The sequence below is a fragment of the Phascolarctos cinereus genome, unplaced genomic scaffold (genome assembly GCF_003287225.1).
Source record: "Phascolarctos cinereus isolate Bilbo 61053 unplaced genomic scaffold, phaCin_HiC Scaffold_1;HRSCAF=81, whole genome shotgun sequence".
Classification (NCBI taxonomy): Eukaryota; Metazoa; Chordata; class Mammalia; order Diprotodontia; family Phascolarctidae; genus Phascolarctos; species Phascolarctos cinereus.
This window is the reverse complement of record NW_027555514.1, coordinates 111,687,967-111,705,215: the sequence shown is the minus strand read 5'-3', so window position 1 is coordinate 111,705,215 and position 17,249 is coordinate 111,687,967. Positions and strand designations below refer to the sequence as shown.

Genomic DNA, 17,249 nt, shown 5'->3' with positions numbered 1-17,249 from the left:
CTCGCTTTGATGACACCAGCCCCATACCAAGTCTACATATACCTGCCCTCTTTCAACACCATAGCCCAGGGAGTAGCCTAACTATCCCCATTAGCAGCTCCCATGTTTTCTACTCTTTCCTCACCATGCCTAATGGTAGTCTTGGCATTCCCAAATGCACCTGCCAGCTTAAGTCACCATAGTCAGAGTCACGGGAGCCCCACCAAACCATTGCACACACAGCTACCCCTTTCAATTAGCTTCTGATACCTCACCACTTGTAGCCAAATCTAGAGAGCACGTTCTGGGGCCGAGGAAGGACAGGGTAAGACAGTAATGGTGGTTGTGTGCCTGCTGGGTGATGCCTACTTCTAGCTCCAAGACTGATAAAGTTAGGATTACTTGCTCACATCAGTCCCCAAGTAGGAAGAGACAGAAGGTCTTCCTCCAGAAGGTCACCACTGGTCATTAGGATATCATTAACTCATTTCCTTAGCTCAGGCTAACCTCTGGCCAATCAGGCACAAGGTATAAAAAAGATCAGACCCTAGAGTGTATCTAGTTCTAGGTTCCTGAACCTGCCTCCTTACTGAGCTCATGTTTTATTGGGATTGCCCCAATTCTACTTTCTAGAGGTTTTCCCCAAACCAAAACTTACATCAGCTTTTCCTTGGGTAGAAGAGAAGCACTTGTTCTCCACTTATATGAAGGATCAATGGAACTTTATACTACTCAAAAATTAGGCACACATAAAATAATCCTGTATTCTTCCAAGATCGATAATTTCATCAATGGGTTATCCCACCCATTAATGCAGATCAAAACCATCTGTCCCAAGTTGTCACATTTTAGCAGATGTTATTTCTGGAATTCTGGGGCCAAAAAAAAAAATCAACACCTGGTGGCCAACCTTTTTCTATTCATATAAAAGAGGAAAGGTACGCAGGGCTTAGCTATGTCAGCAATGGTATCAGAGCCCTCTTCTATCTCTTCCATGAGTTTCCCAGTTTTTTTCATCATCTCTCTTTTTAACCACCTGGTTCCAAGCAACACTATTTTCTCTCTGAGGTTGACAATAATCTCCTTTCAATCATTCTTTTTCCTTAGTAACAAAATAATTTGCCAAGTTTTGCTTCCCCACATCTCAATACCTATGGATGTGATCTCCTACCCATGCAGGGCAGGAAGATAAAGGGAAAAGGTCATAACCATTCAGACATTTTGGAATCAATTTCTTGACCCAAGGTATCTATAAAGCTCCATAAGACACAAAGAAAAATAACTTTAGGACCATAGGTGTCCTTAGGAAATAGAAAATAGATGCACAGACAGGCCAAAGGGCTTTCCAAAGGTCTCTCTGCAGTTCAGAACTAGGAATGATCTAGTTCAAAACCACAGAGATGCCCAATTGGCAAAGTTCCTACCTTTTTCAGCTTGCCACTCTTGGTGCCCACGAAAGCCAGTGAGTGCTCCTTGTAAACATAGGCAATGACTGAGGTCATTCGATCCCTGTCCTCCGTGAAGATGGGCATGCCACGTACCATCTCTGAAACGCCAAGGGGTGCATTCATATCCAGGCCACAGAAGTTATCATCAATGGTTAGGAGCTGAGGATGGGAAAAGAGAAAAATTAGGGGAAGTAAGGGCAATGGGAAGAGCACACACAGAATTCCTCCCTTCCTTTTCCCAGCTTCATTAAGCACATTTCATGGACCTAGAGTATCTGTCAATCATCATCACCATCATCATCTTCCTTCTCCTCACCATCCAAAGCAACTCTGAGGCATAGAGAGATTTCCATCTGCTCAGGTTGTGGAAATTAACACACAGGTGAAATCATAGATCTTTCTCTAATAATAAAATAAGTACTTTAATGGAGTGCATATCCTACTCTTCCAAGGCAGGAGAGTAACAAAAAAAGACTATCCCTCTATCATGCATAGGTAGCATACAGTTAAGTACACCTCAAAAGTGGGGAACAAGGATCAGAATCTAACCAAGACTGGGAGGCATAAAGCAGGAAGAGTGGAAAGTTACACAGGTTACATATCCAAATTGGATAGCACGGCAGGGAGAAGAGAGGACTTATTGCCCCAGCCTTCTGTTTTCATTCACTCTTTGTTGTTATTGTTCAGTTGTTTCAGGCGTGTTTAGGGTTTTCTTGGCAGAGTACTGGACTGGTTTTCCATTTCCTTCTCTAATTCATTTTGCAGATGAGGAAACTGAGGCAAACAGGGTGAAGTGAATTGCCCAGGGTCACACAATTAGTGGTATCTGAGGCCACATTTGAACTCATGCCTTCCTGACTAGAGGCCTGGTACTCTATCCATTGTGCCATCTGCATTCAGTCTTAGCTTATGGATAAAAGAAGGTACCCAACTGCTATGGTAATCAAAGTCCCCCATTTTGATCTAGCAGAAAGCACTCTCAATCCCTGGAAGTCTAGAATTTTTATTCCTAGCCCTGTCACTCAGGAAAGTTAGTTAACCTTTCTGTGTATTTGATTTCTACTATATAAAAACAAGGAGAAGTATCTAAACCTTCTATTGGGGCTCCCATAAAGATTACTGAGATTGTGTGAGTAAAAAGTCTTTGAGTTCCTCAGGGAGAGGTGTGAGATAAAATACAAGTTGTCATTTTTCAAAAGACTTCAGTTGAGCCAAATGAAAAGGCATCTGGAGAACAGCGGGAGGAATCCTGCCAACAGCACAATGTGACATTAGACAACTTTATGCTTTCCAAATTCCCAAGCAAGGTTCCTTCTTAAATACACACACACACACACACACACACACACACACACACACCCCTGAGTGACCAGGCTCCCAACAGATTCTGGGTAGGGGAACTTTTTCCTACCCAAACCCTCTCTGTGACCTCCCCTTTGTCAATATAATGGAAAGCAATCCTCTTGGAAAAACCTGGAGGATTGTTTCAAGACTCCAAGGAGACATATTCAGCTCCCTAAACCACTGTCCCAAAAGTGACATGTGGGAGACTACAGAATTTTCCAAGAGACACCATGGATCTTTCTTTCAAAATAAGGAATTGGAAAAGGAGGAAGAATTAGACAAAGGTAGAATGAGAAGATGAGTGATAGGGGTAGTGATTGAGGTTGGAGGGTCATGTAATAGAAAGAGCCTTGGCTTAGGAGCCAGAGGAACTGGTTGTAAATCTGGGTTCTTTTACTAACTACCTGTGTGACTTTGGTAATCGGTTAATCTCAATAGGTCTGTTTCTTCCATATGAAAAATGAGAGCTCTGGAGAACATGAAATACAGAATCAGTCCCTTACAGCTCTAGATTTCATGTGAAAGGAAGATGTGGCTGTCAAGGTAGCCAGGCCAACACTGAGAGAAAGACTTAAGAGTTTCTGGATTGAGAACTTTTTCGTTTCCCCTTCTGATGCTAGTACCTCAACTCCAAAAGTCTTGACCCTAGACTTTGCTTCATAGAAGGACTTTCATGCCATGTTTTCTCCTCTGCAATCCAAACTGGTGGATTGGAATGATTTTTCACATTGCACATAAGAGAAACTGAGGCATGATGAAAGGCAGCTCACTGTCCATATCCTGAAATCAGCCTTCCCCAGAATTTCGTTTCTGAGTGGATAAAGGGACTGAAATTCTCACCTTCCCTCAGCTTGGAAACAAATAAAAAATAAATACAGTGCTTGTGAAAAAGAGAATGGTACACGTATCCACTTATTACTTCAAACTGTCCATTGTTCAAGGTCGGGGCCTCAAGGACTTGCGTGTCCCATACAGTACCCAGCTCTGTATTCTGTGGGCATCCTGTAAAGCGTTCGTTGCATCAAAGGGAAGCCATCTGTCAAAGTTCAGGGCTGGCAGCTTGAAGTGGTTGTATATGAATCCCTTTCCCAGTTTCCTCAGCAATTCCCTCTGTACAAGGTCCTCTGTAACTTGCCGGGCTTATCTGTACCTCAGTCTTTCTGGACCGTTCCATAGAGAGGACACCCCTGGATATTGCTAGCTGGGTACAGGGAAGGAATGCACAAGGTATGCTTAGTAAGGACATTGGTGTGGATCGATGTAGGGGCCTGCAATCTTTTTGAGAAGGGAAGTCCCTGAATAGAATAGGGGGGATGAAAGCCCCCAGCTGATGCATTATTCTTGTTGGGGAGAATTCTGATTCAGTGGTGACAGGGCACGGAGAAATACCTAGCATGAGGCGATGGGAAGAGGGGCAGCTAGGTGGCCCAATGGATAGATCGCCAGGCCTGTAGTTGAGAGAACCTGAGTTCAACTCCAACCTCAGACACTTACTAGCTATGTGACCCTGGGCAAGTCACAAGTTTGCCTCAGTTTCCTTATCTGTAAAATGAGCTGGAGAAGGAAATGGCAAACCACTCTTTGCCAAGAAAACCCTAAATAGGTCACGAAAAGTTAGATACAACTGAAATGAAACAACTGGACGACAGTAAGGAGTGCTAGATCTGGAATCAGGGAGACCTGGGTTCAAATGCCACTTCAGACAATTGCTTGCTATGTGACCAAAGGCTCAGTTTCCTCATCTGTAAAATAAAGGTAATAATACATTATCTGTCTCACTAGGTTGTCATAAGGCAATGCTTTGGCACCCTATATGTGCTATATGAATGTATGGTTGACATCATGAAGCTAACAGGTAATAATTTGACAATCACCTAAATTATCCCTTAGGAAGAAACATTGTGCTTAAAGGATAGAGCTGCTCTCAGATCTAGAAGATTTGGGTTCAAGTCCTACCTATCATATATATATATATATATATATATATATAGACTGTGTGACCCTTGGCAAGTCAGTTAACTTTAACTCTCTAACCAGCAACTCTTTAAGACTCTAAATTTCAGAACACATACTATTCTGCCTTGGTAGAGAAAACTTCCTCATTTAGGATTCTCTCTACCAATCAAGTCACAGATCAGGTCCTGACAAAACAATCGTTCAACAAACAAAATCACTTCATAACTTGGTTTTCTCATTTGTGAAATGGGGTGGTTGAACTAGATCCAGTGGCTTTCAAATATTTTTGCAAAGTTAGAACCCTTTAGTGGAAACGGAACTTTGGAGAAATTTTTTGGTGGTAGAAATCTTCTAAATTTTTCTTTTCTAATGCTAACAAAAAATATACAGTCTTTAAAAAACAAAAAACTCTTCAAGCTCAGCCTGAGAAACATTGTAATACTCATCATCTAATGTTCCTCCCAGCTCTAAAAGTCTGTGATGCTCTGATCTACCTCAGTTCAATCAGAACTTGCATTATAGTTGTATCTTTGTTCATGTCACTACCTATCCCCACCTTAACTCTCCCCCGCAATAAAATTTAAGTTCCTTGCACTAAGGAACTGTGCTACTTTTATCTTTGTATCTCCAGGTCCAAGTACACAATAGGGTTTTATAAACATTGGTGAGATTTTGGAGAGTTGAGGGTCACCCACCCATGGCTCCATTGTGAGGACAATCCACAGAAGCAGGCCCTAGTGTCCCCAGGGCATTCTGCTTTTCATCCAGCATGCCCTTGGCCCTGCTCTTGCTTGGTCACTGCCAGCTTCACAGGATTTTCTTCTAACGGAAGCATGCCATGCTTGACGCCTAATGCATTTCCAGAACTGACATCAGATGCTCTCTGCCCTTGAGATCAGTTTCCTCACTGTCTATCACTGTCTAATAGAACATCTAGAAGCATGCATTGCACCACGGCAATGGAAAGAGAAAATTCCTTTCAGGATGCCACTATCTTCTATTTGCAAGGGGCAGACAAAGATGCCTTGCACACTTCTGGAACCAGTGCTCCCAAAGAAACAAATCATAATCAGAAAAAGGAAGGGAGGAAGGAAGGAAGGAAGGAAGGAAGGAAGGAAGGAAGGAAGGAAGGAAGGAAGGAAGGAAGGAAGGAAGGAAGGAAGGAAGGAAGGAAGGAAGGAAGGAAGGAAGGAAGGAAGGGAGGGAGGGAGGGAGGAGGGAGGGAGGGAGAAAGAAAGAGAAAAGCACAGGAAGAGAAAAAATGAGAGAGGGAAGGAGGAAGAGAGTGAAGAAAGAAAAGGAGAAAGAGAAAGAAAGAATGAGAAAAAGAAATGTATTTTATCTAATATTTCACTTTACTAAGCTGTACTCATGTAGGAGCCATGGTTCAATCACGGGTTTCAACCCTCAAGTCTCAGTGTTTTCTATGGGGTCAAATTTGATTCCTACATTAGAACCTCTTGGTAGGCATCTAAATATAGAAATTTTTTTGGCAAGGCAATCAGGATAAAGTGACTTGCCTAGGGTCACACAGCTAGTAAGTGTCAAGTGTCTGAGGTCAGGTCCTCCTGACTCCAAGGCCAGTACTCTATCCACTGCACCACCTAACTGCTCCGGTATACAGACATTTGATTCCATATGTTTTTCATCTTACTCCTTTCTTGGAGGAAGAAAGAAAGAAAGAAAGAAAGAAAGAAAGAAAGAAAGAAAGAAAGAAAGAAAGAAAGAAAGAAAGAAAGAAAGAAAGAAAGAAAGAAAGAAAGAAAGAAAGAAAGAAAGAAAGAAAGAAAGAAAGAAAGAAAGAAAGAAAGAAAGAAAGAAAGAAAGAAAGAAAGAAAGAAAGAAAGAAAGAACTCCCTGCCCAGGAGAAGGACAAAGGCAACACTGAATCTTCTCAATGTGGCCTTTAAGTCACATAGATCTTTCTCACCAAAGTGAGTGTCAGCAGACATGGGAGATTTAAAGAGTCAAGTTATAAACTGACCATAGAGTTAGGGTTGATAGAACTGAAAGTTAAATACACTTTAGAGCATTCAGAGGGAGCTCAGGGATCATTTAGTCCAGGTCCATCTGATCCAACTTCCTCATTTTACAGATATAGAAACTGAAGCCTGGGGAGGTAAAGTGATTTGCCCAAAGTCACACAGGAAGTAAATATCCAAGGTGGAGTTGAAACCCAGGTTTTCTGACTACACAACTAGTATTCTTGCCACTGTAGCATGGTAGAGCTGGGATTTAAATCCAAGTCTTCTAACTCAAAGTCCAGTGCTCTTAAGCATGAAAAAAGGGTGAAAGCGACCAAGTCAGTAAAGTCCCCATAGACTGGTTGTGGGAGGCACAGGCTTACAAACACCTGGGCCCTCTTTTTGCTAAGAAACACAGGTTAACTACTCAAGTCATTCCACAACTTGGAACTGCTAATAATTGCAGAAAGAAGAAGGGAGACAGCCATCTGTGTGGTTACTAGCCCTGGTACAGCCCTACCTCAAGACCCTCATTAGTAACAAGATGAGAGCAGCAACGCGTTGAGCCAAGAACTCAGAAACCGCAACTGCAAACCCAGTGAGAGGTGCAGCGGGCGGGCAAAGAGCTTTCATGTTCCCTCATTGTAGCCACACTGGATTCCACATGGAGCAGCTCCAGCCAAGGTCTCTGGCTCTTCTCTATGTCCCTTAGCAAGGAAAATGTCATTCCAGGATAATATGGCCATGAAAGCCACGAAGCCATGTTCAATACTATAATGCTTAATTATCAAGGGAGACACCTATTGCAAAAGAGATCACAAATGAGCATAGACTCCACATGTTCTTTTTGGCCCCGTAGTGGAACATTTGACACAGATGACCTTAGCACAGATGTGTTGGGCAACACACTAAAATGTAAACTGCCCAATGTTTTTGAGCTTTCACCACAAGAACCATGTGAGGTAGGCACGTAGTTAGCAGTCAATGAGCCCTTATTAAGTGCCTACTATGTGGCAGACACTGTGCTAAGCCTGGTGGGTACAAAGGCAAAAGATGGTTCCTGCTCTCAAGGACCTCAGAATCTAATAGGGGAAACAACTCAAACAACTATGCACAAACAAGATGCATACAGGATAAATCAGAGATAATGGACAAAGGGGAAGATACTAGCACTAAAGGGGAGTCAGGATTTAAACTCCAGCTCAGATACTTCAATTGATCAATAAACATGTATTAAGTACCTATTATTAAGTTCCAGAAACTGTACTAAGAGCTGGGGGCCCCTCAAGGAACTTATAATCTAATGGGAAAGAAAACAAGCAAACAAATACTATAAACAAAAGAAATGAAATAAGTACAGCGGGAAGGCATTAGGATTAAGAGGAGTTAGGAAAGGCTTCTCATAAAAGATGGGATCTTAGCTTGGGCTTAAAGAAAGTCCAGGAAGTCAGCTGAGCATTCTGGGAGTGGAGGACAATCTGAGAAAATGCCTGAAGCCTTACTGGCTGTATCATTAAGAACATGTTATTAAGCTCTTCTGAGCCTCAGTTTCCTCATCTATAAACTATAAGATAATAATAACATCTTTTTTCTTGCAACTTAAGGTGTGGAGAGGAATCATTTGAGAATGGAATGAGCACTGGACCTGCAGTCAAGACTTAAGTTTGAATCCCACCTCTGATATTTATCAGCTGCATGACCACGGACAAGACATACTTCAATTTCTTTATCTTTCATAGGAGGGATTATTGTTGTCCTTTTATAGATAAGGAAACCTCTGAAATACCTCCTACATCTAAATCAAAGATCCTTTGATCTCACCCCAAGCCTCAGTTTCCTCCTCTATAAAAGGGCAACAATAATACCTATCTCATAGAGTTGTAACGAGGTTTAAATGAGACAATATAGCTAAAGTGCTTGGAAAACCTTCAAATGCTAAGCCATCTTTTTTTTTTTTTGAGCTTTCACCACAAGAACCACAAGAGGTAGGCAACACTGTATCATGATCTTACATGTTGCAGGCAACGGAAATAAAGTCAGAGAAGTTAGGCTTGAGAAAATGCATAATGCTTTCAGTCACCCTAAATTCTTGGAGCAAAGACTCATCTCTTTAAACATGAATGTTCTCCCAGTCTGCTGCTGTATTGAAAGTCTTGAAATATCACAATCCTTGAGGAACTGAAGAAACCCCCAAAGGACAATGGAGAGATGTATGATGGGCTTGACTAAACTATGGCAGGTTTTCAGGGATGATCTCTGTACAAAAAGTAGTTTAAGCATCATCCCTAAAGAAATCTGCCATCAGAAAAGAGCAACAACAGGCAGATGACCAGAGTGTTCCACTGCTACAAATGAATATCAATATTTAATAAATAATTGTTAATAGATTGGGAAAAAAAAGACCTAGAACAGAGGTTCTTAACCTTTTCCTGTGTGTCACAGACCCCTTTGGTAGTCTGGTGAAGCCTATGGACCCCTTCTCAGCGTCATGTTTTTAAATGCATAAAACAAAATCCATAGGATTACAAAAGAAGCCAATTATGTTGAAATATTTTTATTGAAATAATTATTGAATCTTTTTTAATATAGATTCAAGGTTAAGAACCCCTGACCTAGATAAAAGGCTTCAGCAGGTTAGGTGGCTCCTACATAGAGAACAAGAAATTTGTTGTTCAGTCATTTTACTTATATCTGGCTCTTTTTTTAACCCATTTGGTGTATTTGTGGCAAAAATACTGGAGGGGTTTGCCAGTTCCTTCTCTAACTCATTTTACAGATAAAGAAATTGAGACAAACAAGGTTAAGTGACTTGCCCAATACCACACAGCTAGTAAGTATTTGAGCCCAGGTTTGAACTCAGGTATTTCTGATGCCAGGTCCAGCACTCCATCCACTTCGCCACCCATGTACCCCAGAACAAGGATGCCATGGAATGAGAGGCCCCTCATATCATGTGCAGAGGGCAAGATCTCAAACCCAGTACTAAACTACTACTTTAAGAATAATATAATTGATGAAAGATTGAGGACAGAAAAGTATTCACTAACTTGTACTTCCTACATCACAGAGTTTTAGGGGAAGTGCTTTGTGAACTTAAATTCCATTGAATTAGGAGTTGTTGTGATTACTAAGATTTAGGAACCCCTTCTGTGATTCCCACTCACCTACATTAGCAGACACTGAATCTCTTTGATAAGAGCTCTTTATAAATAGGCTTGAATGAGAGAGCAGAGAGAGAACCAGTCTGGAAGTCAGAAAGATTTGGGTCCAATCTTGCTTCATGCTGTATAACCATAGGCAAGTTACCTGTCCTTGGTAGGTCTATATGGCCCCTGGGACTCCTTCCAGCTCTAGATGGACCTATGATCCTATAAGGCTATGAGTTAGGAAGCAGGGGAATGGACCAGAGAACCTTTAAGATCCTCTTTTGCCGGGGATTCTGTAGGACAATATGGACAAGAAATTACACTGATAACTAGCACCCTGGCCATCATGCAGGTCCCACCCTGTTTTTGTCCCAGAGGGTCTCCCACGGGAGCATCTTTCCATGGGGAGCCCCCCAAGCCAAAGCTGCAGCTTAGAGAAGCCAGAGCTGACCCTCAGAATTACAATCTAATAGCTTACCTCGCTTCATTCCTGCCTCAGCAGCAAAGGTTACTGTGCAATTACGTGTAGCTACATACAAATGACACAGTCGTTACGGTTACTTTACCAATTACGGGGAAATTGCTCCCACTCTGCTGACAGACTCACACTCCAAAAATCTCCATCGTCACAGAGAGCTGGATTTAAAAGACAGACAATGCTACTCCCCAGTGGTAGCCACGTAGGGTTCTAGGGTACAGCTGAGAAATGATATAAGGATGGATGCCAAGATTTAAGGGGAGAGCAGCTGTGTCCCAGTGGAATGTGCCCTGGCACTCTCCTCAGGAGAATAGACAGAGAGAGCATATTTGGAGCATTCGTTCTGTGAGATGGAGGCTAGGGAGAAGCAGAGCCTTCCCTAGAGTACTGAAACCTCTAGTCTATGGATTTTTCCCCTGGGGTCCACAGTCTTTCAAAGGGTCTGTGACCTTGGATGGGAAAAAAAAATTACACCCTTATTTTCACTGATCTTTAACTGAAATTTAGCATTTCCTTCCATTATTTAAAAACATTTTTTTTCTGAGGAAATTTTCATAGGTTTCACCAGACCACCCAAGGGATCTATGACACAAACAAGGCTAAGATCCCCTGCTCTGGCTGTAATCATAAAATAACTAATAAGCATCCCTCCACCCTCAACTCATCCTGCATGTGAGAGGGTGAGGAGGGAGGGGAACATAGTACCCTGTCTTTTGTTCAATCCCCTCCTTCCCCCCAGCTGGCCCATTTCCCAGGTCCACCACTTGCTCCTAGTCTCACCTCCCTATCCTAAAACCAGTGAGTTTCTTCCTGGCCCCAGCACTTTCAACACCTTTGCTCACTGGTCTCAGCAGCATAATTATAGCATTTCATATTTGGAAGGGACCTCAGAGAGTGACTAGTCCAACCCACACTTAAACAGGTCTTTGTAAGGCCAGTTATCTGAGCTGGTTAATGGCCAGAATTAATAAGGCCAAAGTCATGGGCTGCATCCATGAAGTCTAGTTACATCCCCCCCCCCGAGAAATACCCAGGTGTACTCACAGCCATAGTCAGTATTCCTAACCACCAATCTGCATTGTAATAATGTATGCTGCTATGATGAGTCAAAAGGAAGATGGAATGTGAGAAAGCATCACAGACACAGAGCTGGAAGGGACCTTAGATCCAAATTTTACAGATGAGAAAACTGAGACCCAGAGAGGTTAAGCAACTAGCCCAAGTCACAAGGGTAGTAAGTGATAGAGTCAAGTGGAAGACTAGGTGGCATAGTGGATAAAGTGCTGGGCCTGGAATCAGGAAAGTCCAAGTTTGAATCCAACCTCAGACAGTTACTAGCTGTGTGATCCTGGGCAACTCACTTAACCTCTGCCTGCCTCAGTTTCTTCATCTGTAAAATGGGGACAATAATAGCATCTACCTCCCAGGGTTATTGGGAAGATCAAATGAGATAAGAACTGTAATTCATTTAGCACAGTGACTGGCACATAGTAAGTGATTTGTAAATATTAGCTATTACTATTAATATCATCATGACTAGTGCTGGGCAAATATCATATCTTCTCACCCCAAGGGTAACATATACAAAGTTAAACCTGATCTTTGAGGGGATTTATTGCTGCCTGGGTTATTCCTGGCTGCCCAGTGTAATGAGGAGACACTCTTCTGAGTAAACTTCACTCATCTTGCCCTCTCCCATAATGGGATTAATAATGCTCAGCTTTGTCCTGAGGACTTGGAAGCTGAAAGTACTCCATCAACATAAAAACCAGAACACCTTTCCTGAGCCCTGGGAGCCTGGGAGTAATTGTCTCCATCCCATTTTATAGGAGGAAAGGGAATTGGGACTTGTCCAAGCTCTGCCAGTAAAGAAGTCCGAGTTCCTGGCTCCTAGCCCCTGGCCAGGACAATAATAGGCTGAGGTTGAGGACAACAGAAGATGAACAGCCCAATGGCTCTCCAGTGGGGAAGTTAACAGAAGCCTGGCCTCATTCTGTGCAGAGGTTCATCTTGCTGGGTATAGGCTGCCCTGGCTTGTGGACAGAGATACTGCATTCTCTGAGGCTATGGAAGGTTGATGAGATAAGACACTTGTGCACCCTGAACAAAAGGTAGAAAGAAAGGAAGCCCAGTGGGCTAACAGGTAAGCCTTGGCAACAGAAAAACTTGGGTTCCACTTCTGCCTCTTACACATGCTACTTATATTAGTGGACAAGTAACTAAATCTCTTGGTGTCTCAAGACCACTCTACAATGGGAGTTCTTCACCTGGGGTCCATGACCTCCCCAGGGATCTGTGGATAGATTTTAGGGGATCTGTGAACTTGTCTAGGGGAAAAATTACATTTTTTCAACATATTTGGTTTCTTTTGCAATCTTATTTTTTATTTTATTTTGTGCATTTAAAAAGGTGATTCTGACAAAGGGGTCTATAAGTTTAATCAGACTGCCAAAAGGGCCCATGACACAAAAAAGCTGAAGAACTCCTATTCTAAGAAGCCTAAGTGTTACAGAGGAGTTGCCCATCAATACCTCTGCAGGGAGTTTTCCTACCTGGAGTTCCCCTATACTGGTAAATGATCACAGATCCTAGATGGAAAAAAGAAAAAAAAAAAACAAGGTGGAAAATAGTGCCCACTGTGTGGTATGATGCACAGAGTTAGTTATCAGACTCTGGACTAGAATTCCATATTTATAGGATCATAGTTTTATAGCAGGAGAAAGGGACCCCAGAAATCATCTACTCCAGTGCCCTCATTTTACGAAGGAGCAAACTGTGGTCAAGGGAGGTGGTAACTTGCATGAGGTCAAACACAAATTTTCTAACTCCCAGGCCAAGGCTCTTTCTACCTTCAAATAAAAAAAACAAAACCAAAAAACTGTGGGATCTGAACTCAGGTGAGGGTTTGACCCTATGGTAAGACTCTAAGATTTACTCTCTCAGGAGACTTAGAATACAAGGGAGAAAATGAATCAAGGAAAGGAACACTCAGAGAAAACTCAGAGAAGTAATCACTCCTTCATGAACAATCCTGTCATTAATCATAGGCTTAATTATTTATTTAATTAATCATAGGATCATAGGTTTAGAGTTTGAAAGAACCTTAGAGGACATAGGCTCTGATCCATTCATTTTACGGATGAGAAAATGAAGGTTCAGAGACCCTGACTTGCCCAGGGCCACACAGCAAGAAGTATGAGTAAACACTCTATATTCTTGGCCTTCTATGACTGCTGGTAGAAAGACAAAAGTTAAATGGGATGAGCCCCCAAAAATGTTCTTTCTGGGCCTCAGGCTAGTGCTCAGTGCCCAAGGTCATGCTACCCTGAGGTGATTTAATTAGTAACTGTAGAGGCAGGAGAACTTGGAAGAGAAATGGAAAGGAAGATGGGAAGAGGATAAGGTTCAGGCTCTTTCCAGATTATTGCCTCAAATTCCCCATCATTATTTCACATGCACTCATATACCCACTCACAGCTCACCACAATAAACCTACCTAGTAAGTGGCTAATCAAGGAAGTGCACATGTGGGGATTTCTTTTTTAAAGGGAGGTATTGATCAGCTAAGCTGTAACCTTTCTTGTCTAAGTGCAGATTCCAATTGTAAAGCTCTATGTGGTGGGGAATGATAATGATCCCCCATTTATGGGAAATCATATCTCCCATGCATTCACTGACCCCAGCGGATTCCATAAATATACTTGGCAGCAGAGGGAGCTGCCCAAAATGCAGCCCCCTCTTGGGAGGCTACCACAGCACAGTTGCCAAGCACCAGTCCTCCTAGGGATAACAGAAGATGCTGGGCCCCTTTGAAAGAAAAAGGGTCTTCTACAGAACAAATGCATATTTATCAGAAGAGATCACACTCATGAAGTTCTTTGCAAACCTGAAAGCATTGTGGGTTATATAATTCAGTTCAGTTCAAGAATAATTTATTAAGTTTCCACTGTGGAGTAGATGCTGGGTGCCAGAAATGCCAGGTAAAAAATGAAACCTGCCTTTGAGAAGCTTGCATTCTACTTACATACAAAAACATACAAAAGTAAGTAATTAAAAATAAATACAAAATAAGGTGGGGTAGCATTAAGAATGAGGCTAGGGGCTAGTTAAGGGCCTCATGTGGAAAGTAGCCTTGAAAGTAGCTAGAGATTCAAGGAGGTAAAAATGTAGAGGAAGAGCAAACAAGGCATGGGGGGGGGGGAGTCATATATGCCAAGGTCTGAAGGTAGGAAATAAACTTTGTTATACTGTGGTATACAGGGCAGAGTGAATTGACTGGTTTGGCCGAAATGTATAAGATTATCACTTGTATCGTCATGGTACTCGGAGCCAGGATGATCTGGGTTCAAGTCCTCCCTCTGACAACTATTGGCTGTGTGATCTGGGGAAAACCACTCAAGCTCTAAGGGCTCTAGTCTAAGACTCAGTTGTAGTGAAGGTTGTTGTTCAGTCATTTTTCAATCATGTCTAGCTCTTTGTGACTACATCTGAGGTTTTCTTGGCAAAGATACTGGAGCGGTTTGCCATTTCCTTCTCCAGTTCATTTTACAGATTAGGAAATGGAGGCAAATGTGGTTAAGTGACTTACCCAGGGTCACATAGCTAGTAAGTGTCTGAACCAGATTTGAACTCAGGATGATGAATCTTCTTCACTCCAAGCCAGGCACTCTATTCACTGTATCACCCTAGCTATCCTTTGCACTGGTAGAGGAAGTTTTCTAGAAGTTTTTTGGGTTTTTTTTCAAGTGAGGCAATTGGGGTTAAGTGACTTGCCCAGGGTCACAAAGCTAGTAAGTGTCCAGTGTCCAAGGCTGGATTTGAACTCAGGTCCTCCTGATTCCAGGGCCGGTCCTCTATCTACTGCACCACCTACCTGCCCCTAGAAACTTTTTAGATCAATGAAATCACCTGCTTAGTCCCTATATTGATGCAACTATTATTTTGTTATTTATTATTATTATTTATAAAACTCAAATGAGGTTAGGTTTCTAGCTTATGAGAATGATCACTTCTATCTAGGAGAATAAGAGAAAATCCAAGTTCCTATGACAGGGAGACACAAACCCCTAACTATGGTAGGGGGCAGGGGAGTGGGGAGTCCCTTGGCCATATTATTCTGAATGTATCAGGTTTTCCTTATTTTGACCTCCCTCTTCCCTTACTGAAGCTATCGAGCCGGCTTCTCTCTGAGTCACATGCCAGGTGAGGGATGACCCAAGCTCTTCTGGCTCTGTGTGTGTGTACTGTCCAGAAGAGATGGAGGTTGTGAATAAAGAGCCCATCCACTTAGTTACTAATGCATTGTCTCAGGATGATTCTTTAGTGTGTCTTTCTCAATGAGATTGTGGAGGAAATGAATGCGTACGGAAAGAGAGTCAGCCGGTCACAGCCACAGCCGCAGTAACCTCCTTAGACAAATAGATTATTGAAAAAGCTTAGCCAAAAGAATCTTGGGGAGTGCACACACATACACACACACGCACACATACACACACACAACACACATACACACACACACACACACAGAGCACTATACTATACCAAAATATATCCAACTCAAATTATGTTACATCCTAAGAGAGTGTAAGCTTCCTGAGGGAAGAAATTAGCTTTTAAATTTGCATGCCCATTTCCTAGAACAGTGTTTGACAGTTAGAAATGTTTGATACATGCTTGTCAGTTGATTAACTAATCTAAGCTATCCAAAGGCCTCAATATTCTCTCACCTTTTCTTCCCCAACCCTCCAATTGGGAAATGACATTTAAAAAGACAGCCATTGCTTTTTAAGAACATTTTGGACCTGACATTTGCTATTTGCCGAAATGTTGTTGTGATTGTTGTCGTTGCTGAGTCATGGCTGGCTCTTTGTGATGCTGTTTGGGGTTTTCTTGGCGGAGATATTAGAGTATTTGCCATTTCCTTCTCTAGCTCATTTGAGAGATGAGTAAATTGAGGCAAACAGGGTTAAGTGACTTGCCCATGGTCACACAGCTAGTAAGAGTCTGAGGCCAGATTTGAACTCAGGAAGAGGGGTCTTCCTCACTCTAGAACTGGCACTCTGCCCACTGTGCCAACATGGACACATAAATATACACACCTAGCTACCTGGAACCCACCAAATGGTCTCCTCAAATAGTGTATACACACACACATATACACACATACACACACATGGACATATAGAGACTTATATAGACATATATATATATATGGACATATACCTACATGCATGTGTATATATACATATATCTATACATATGTGTGTACATATACACACATGCACAATATTGCTTTCGACATAGGCTTCATGACTATCTGTGAGCCAACTGCATGCCTCCCAGAGTGGTCTTTCAGTAATAATGATAACATTCTGTTCTTCACTGAAGAAATCAATGCTATTGACCCACCCTAAGTAGGACATGAGCTATATCTGTCTCTCTCTTAGTGCACCTCTTGTTTTCTGTCTTATACAATGGTTATTTATGCACTCATCTTATCTCTTCTACAAGACCACAAACTTCTTGAAAGCAAGTCCCATGTCTTTGCACCCCCAGGAAGCACCTTGCATGGTGCCTTGCCCAGAGTCTGGGTTCAATAAATGCAAGTTGAATGAAAGAGAATCAGATAGTGGGGATGGGTTGCATTGAGCCAGCCACACTCTTTCATCCAATCCCTGTTGTGATCAACAGCCTATATTCATGAAATGACTGACTGGAATAGGGGTACAATCTGTCCTTGGCTGAGAAAACAGGGCAGAACTAATTGGCTCCTGTGGTAGTTGAACCTATAACCTTGGCCTCATTAGCACCACACTCTAACCTGCTGAGCTAACTGGCCCAGACAAGCCAATGGCTGTGTTACAGTGTCCTGTGAAGGGTCTGATTTTCTGAACATTCTGCAGGACTAGGTCAGCAAGAGGAACGGAATTCAAAC

General features: G+C 42.3%; 1 protein-coding gene across 1 annotated transcript in view; it reads right to left on the bottom strand.

Annotated features, from left to right (window-relative positions):
- PLXNA4 (plexin A4) overlaps positions 1-17,249 on the bottom strand; it is a 677,812-nt gene that overhangs the window by 553,524 nt on the left and 107,039 nt on the right. The window contains 1 exon segment of the mRNA XM_021002332.2: positions 1,404-1,586. Within this exon segment, the coding sequence (XP_020857991.1) occupies positions 1,404-1,586 (183 nt within the window).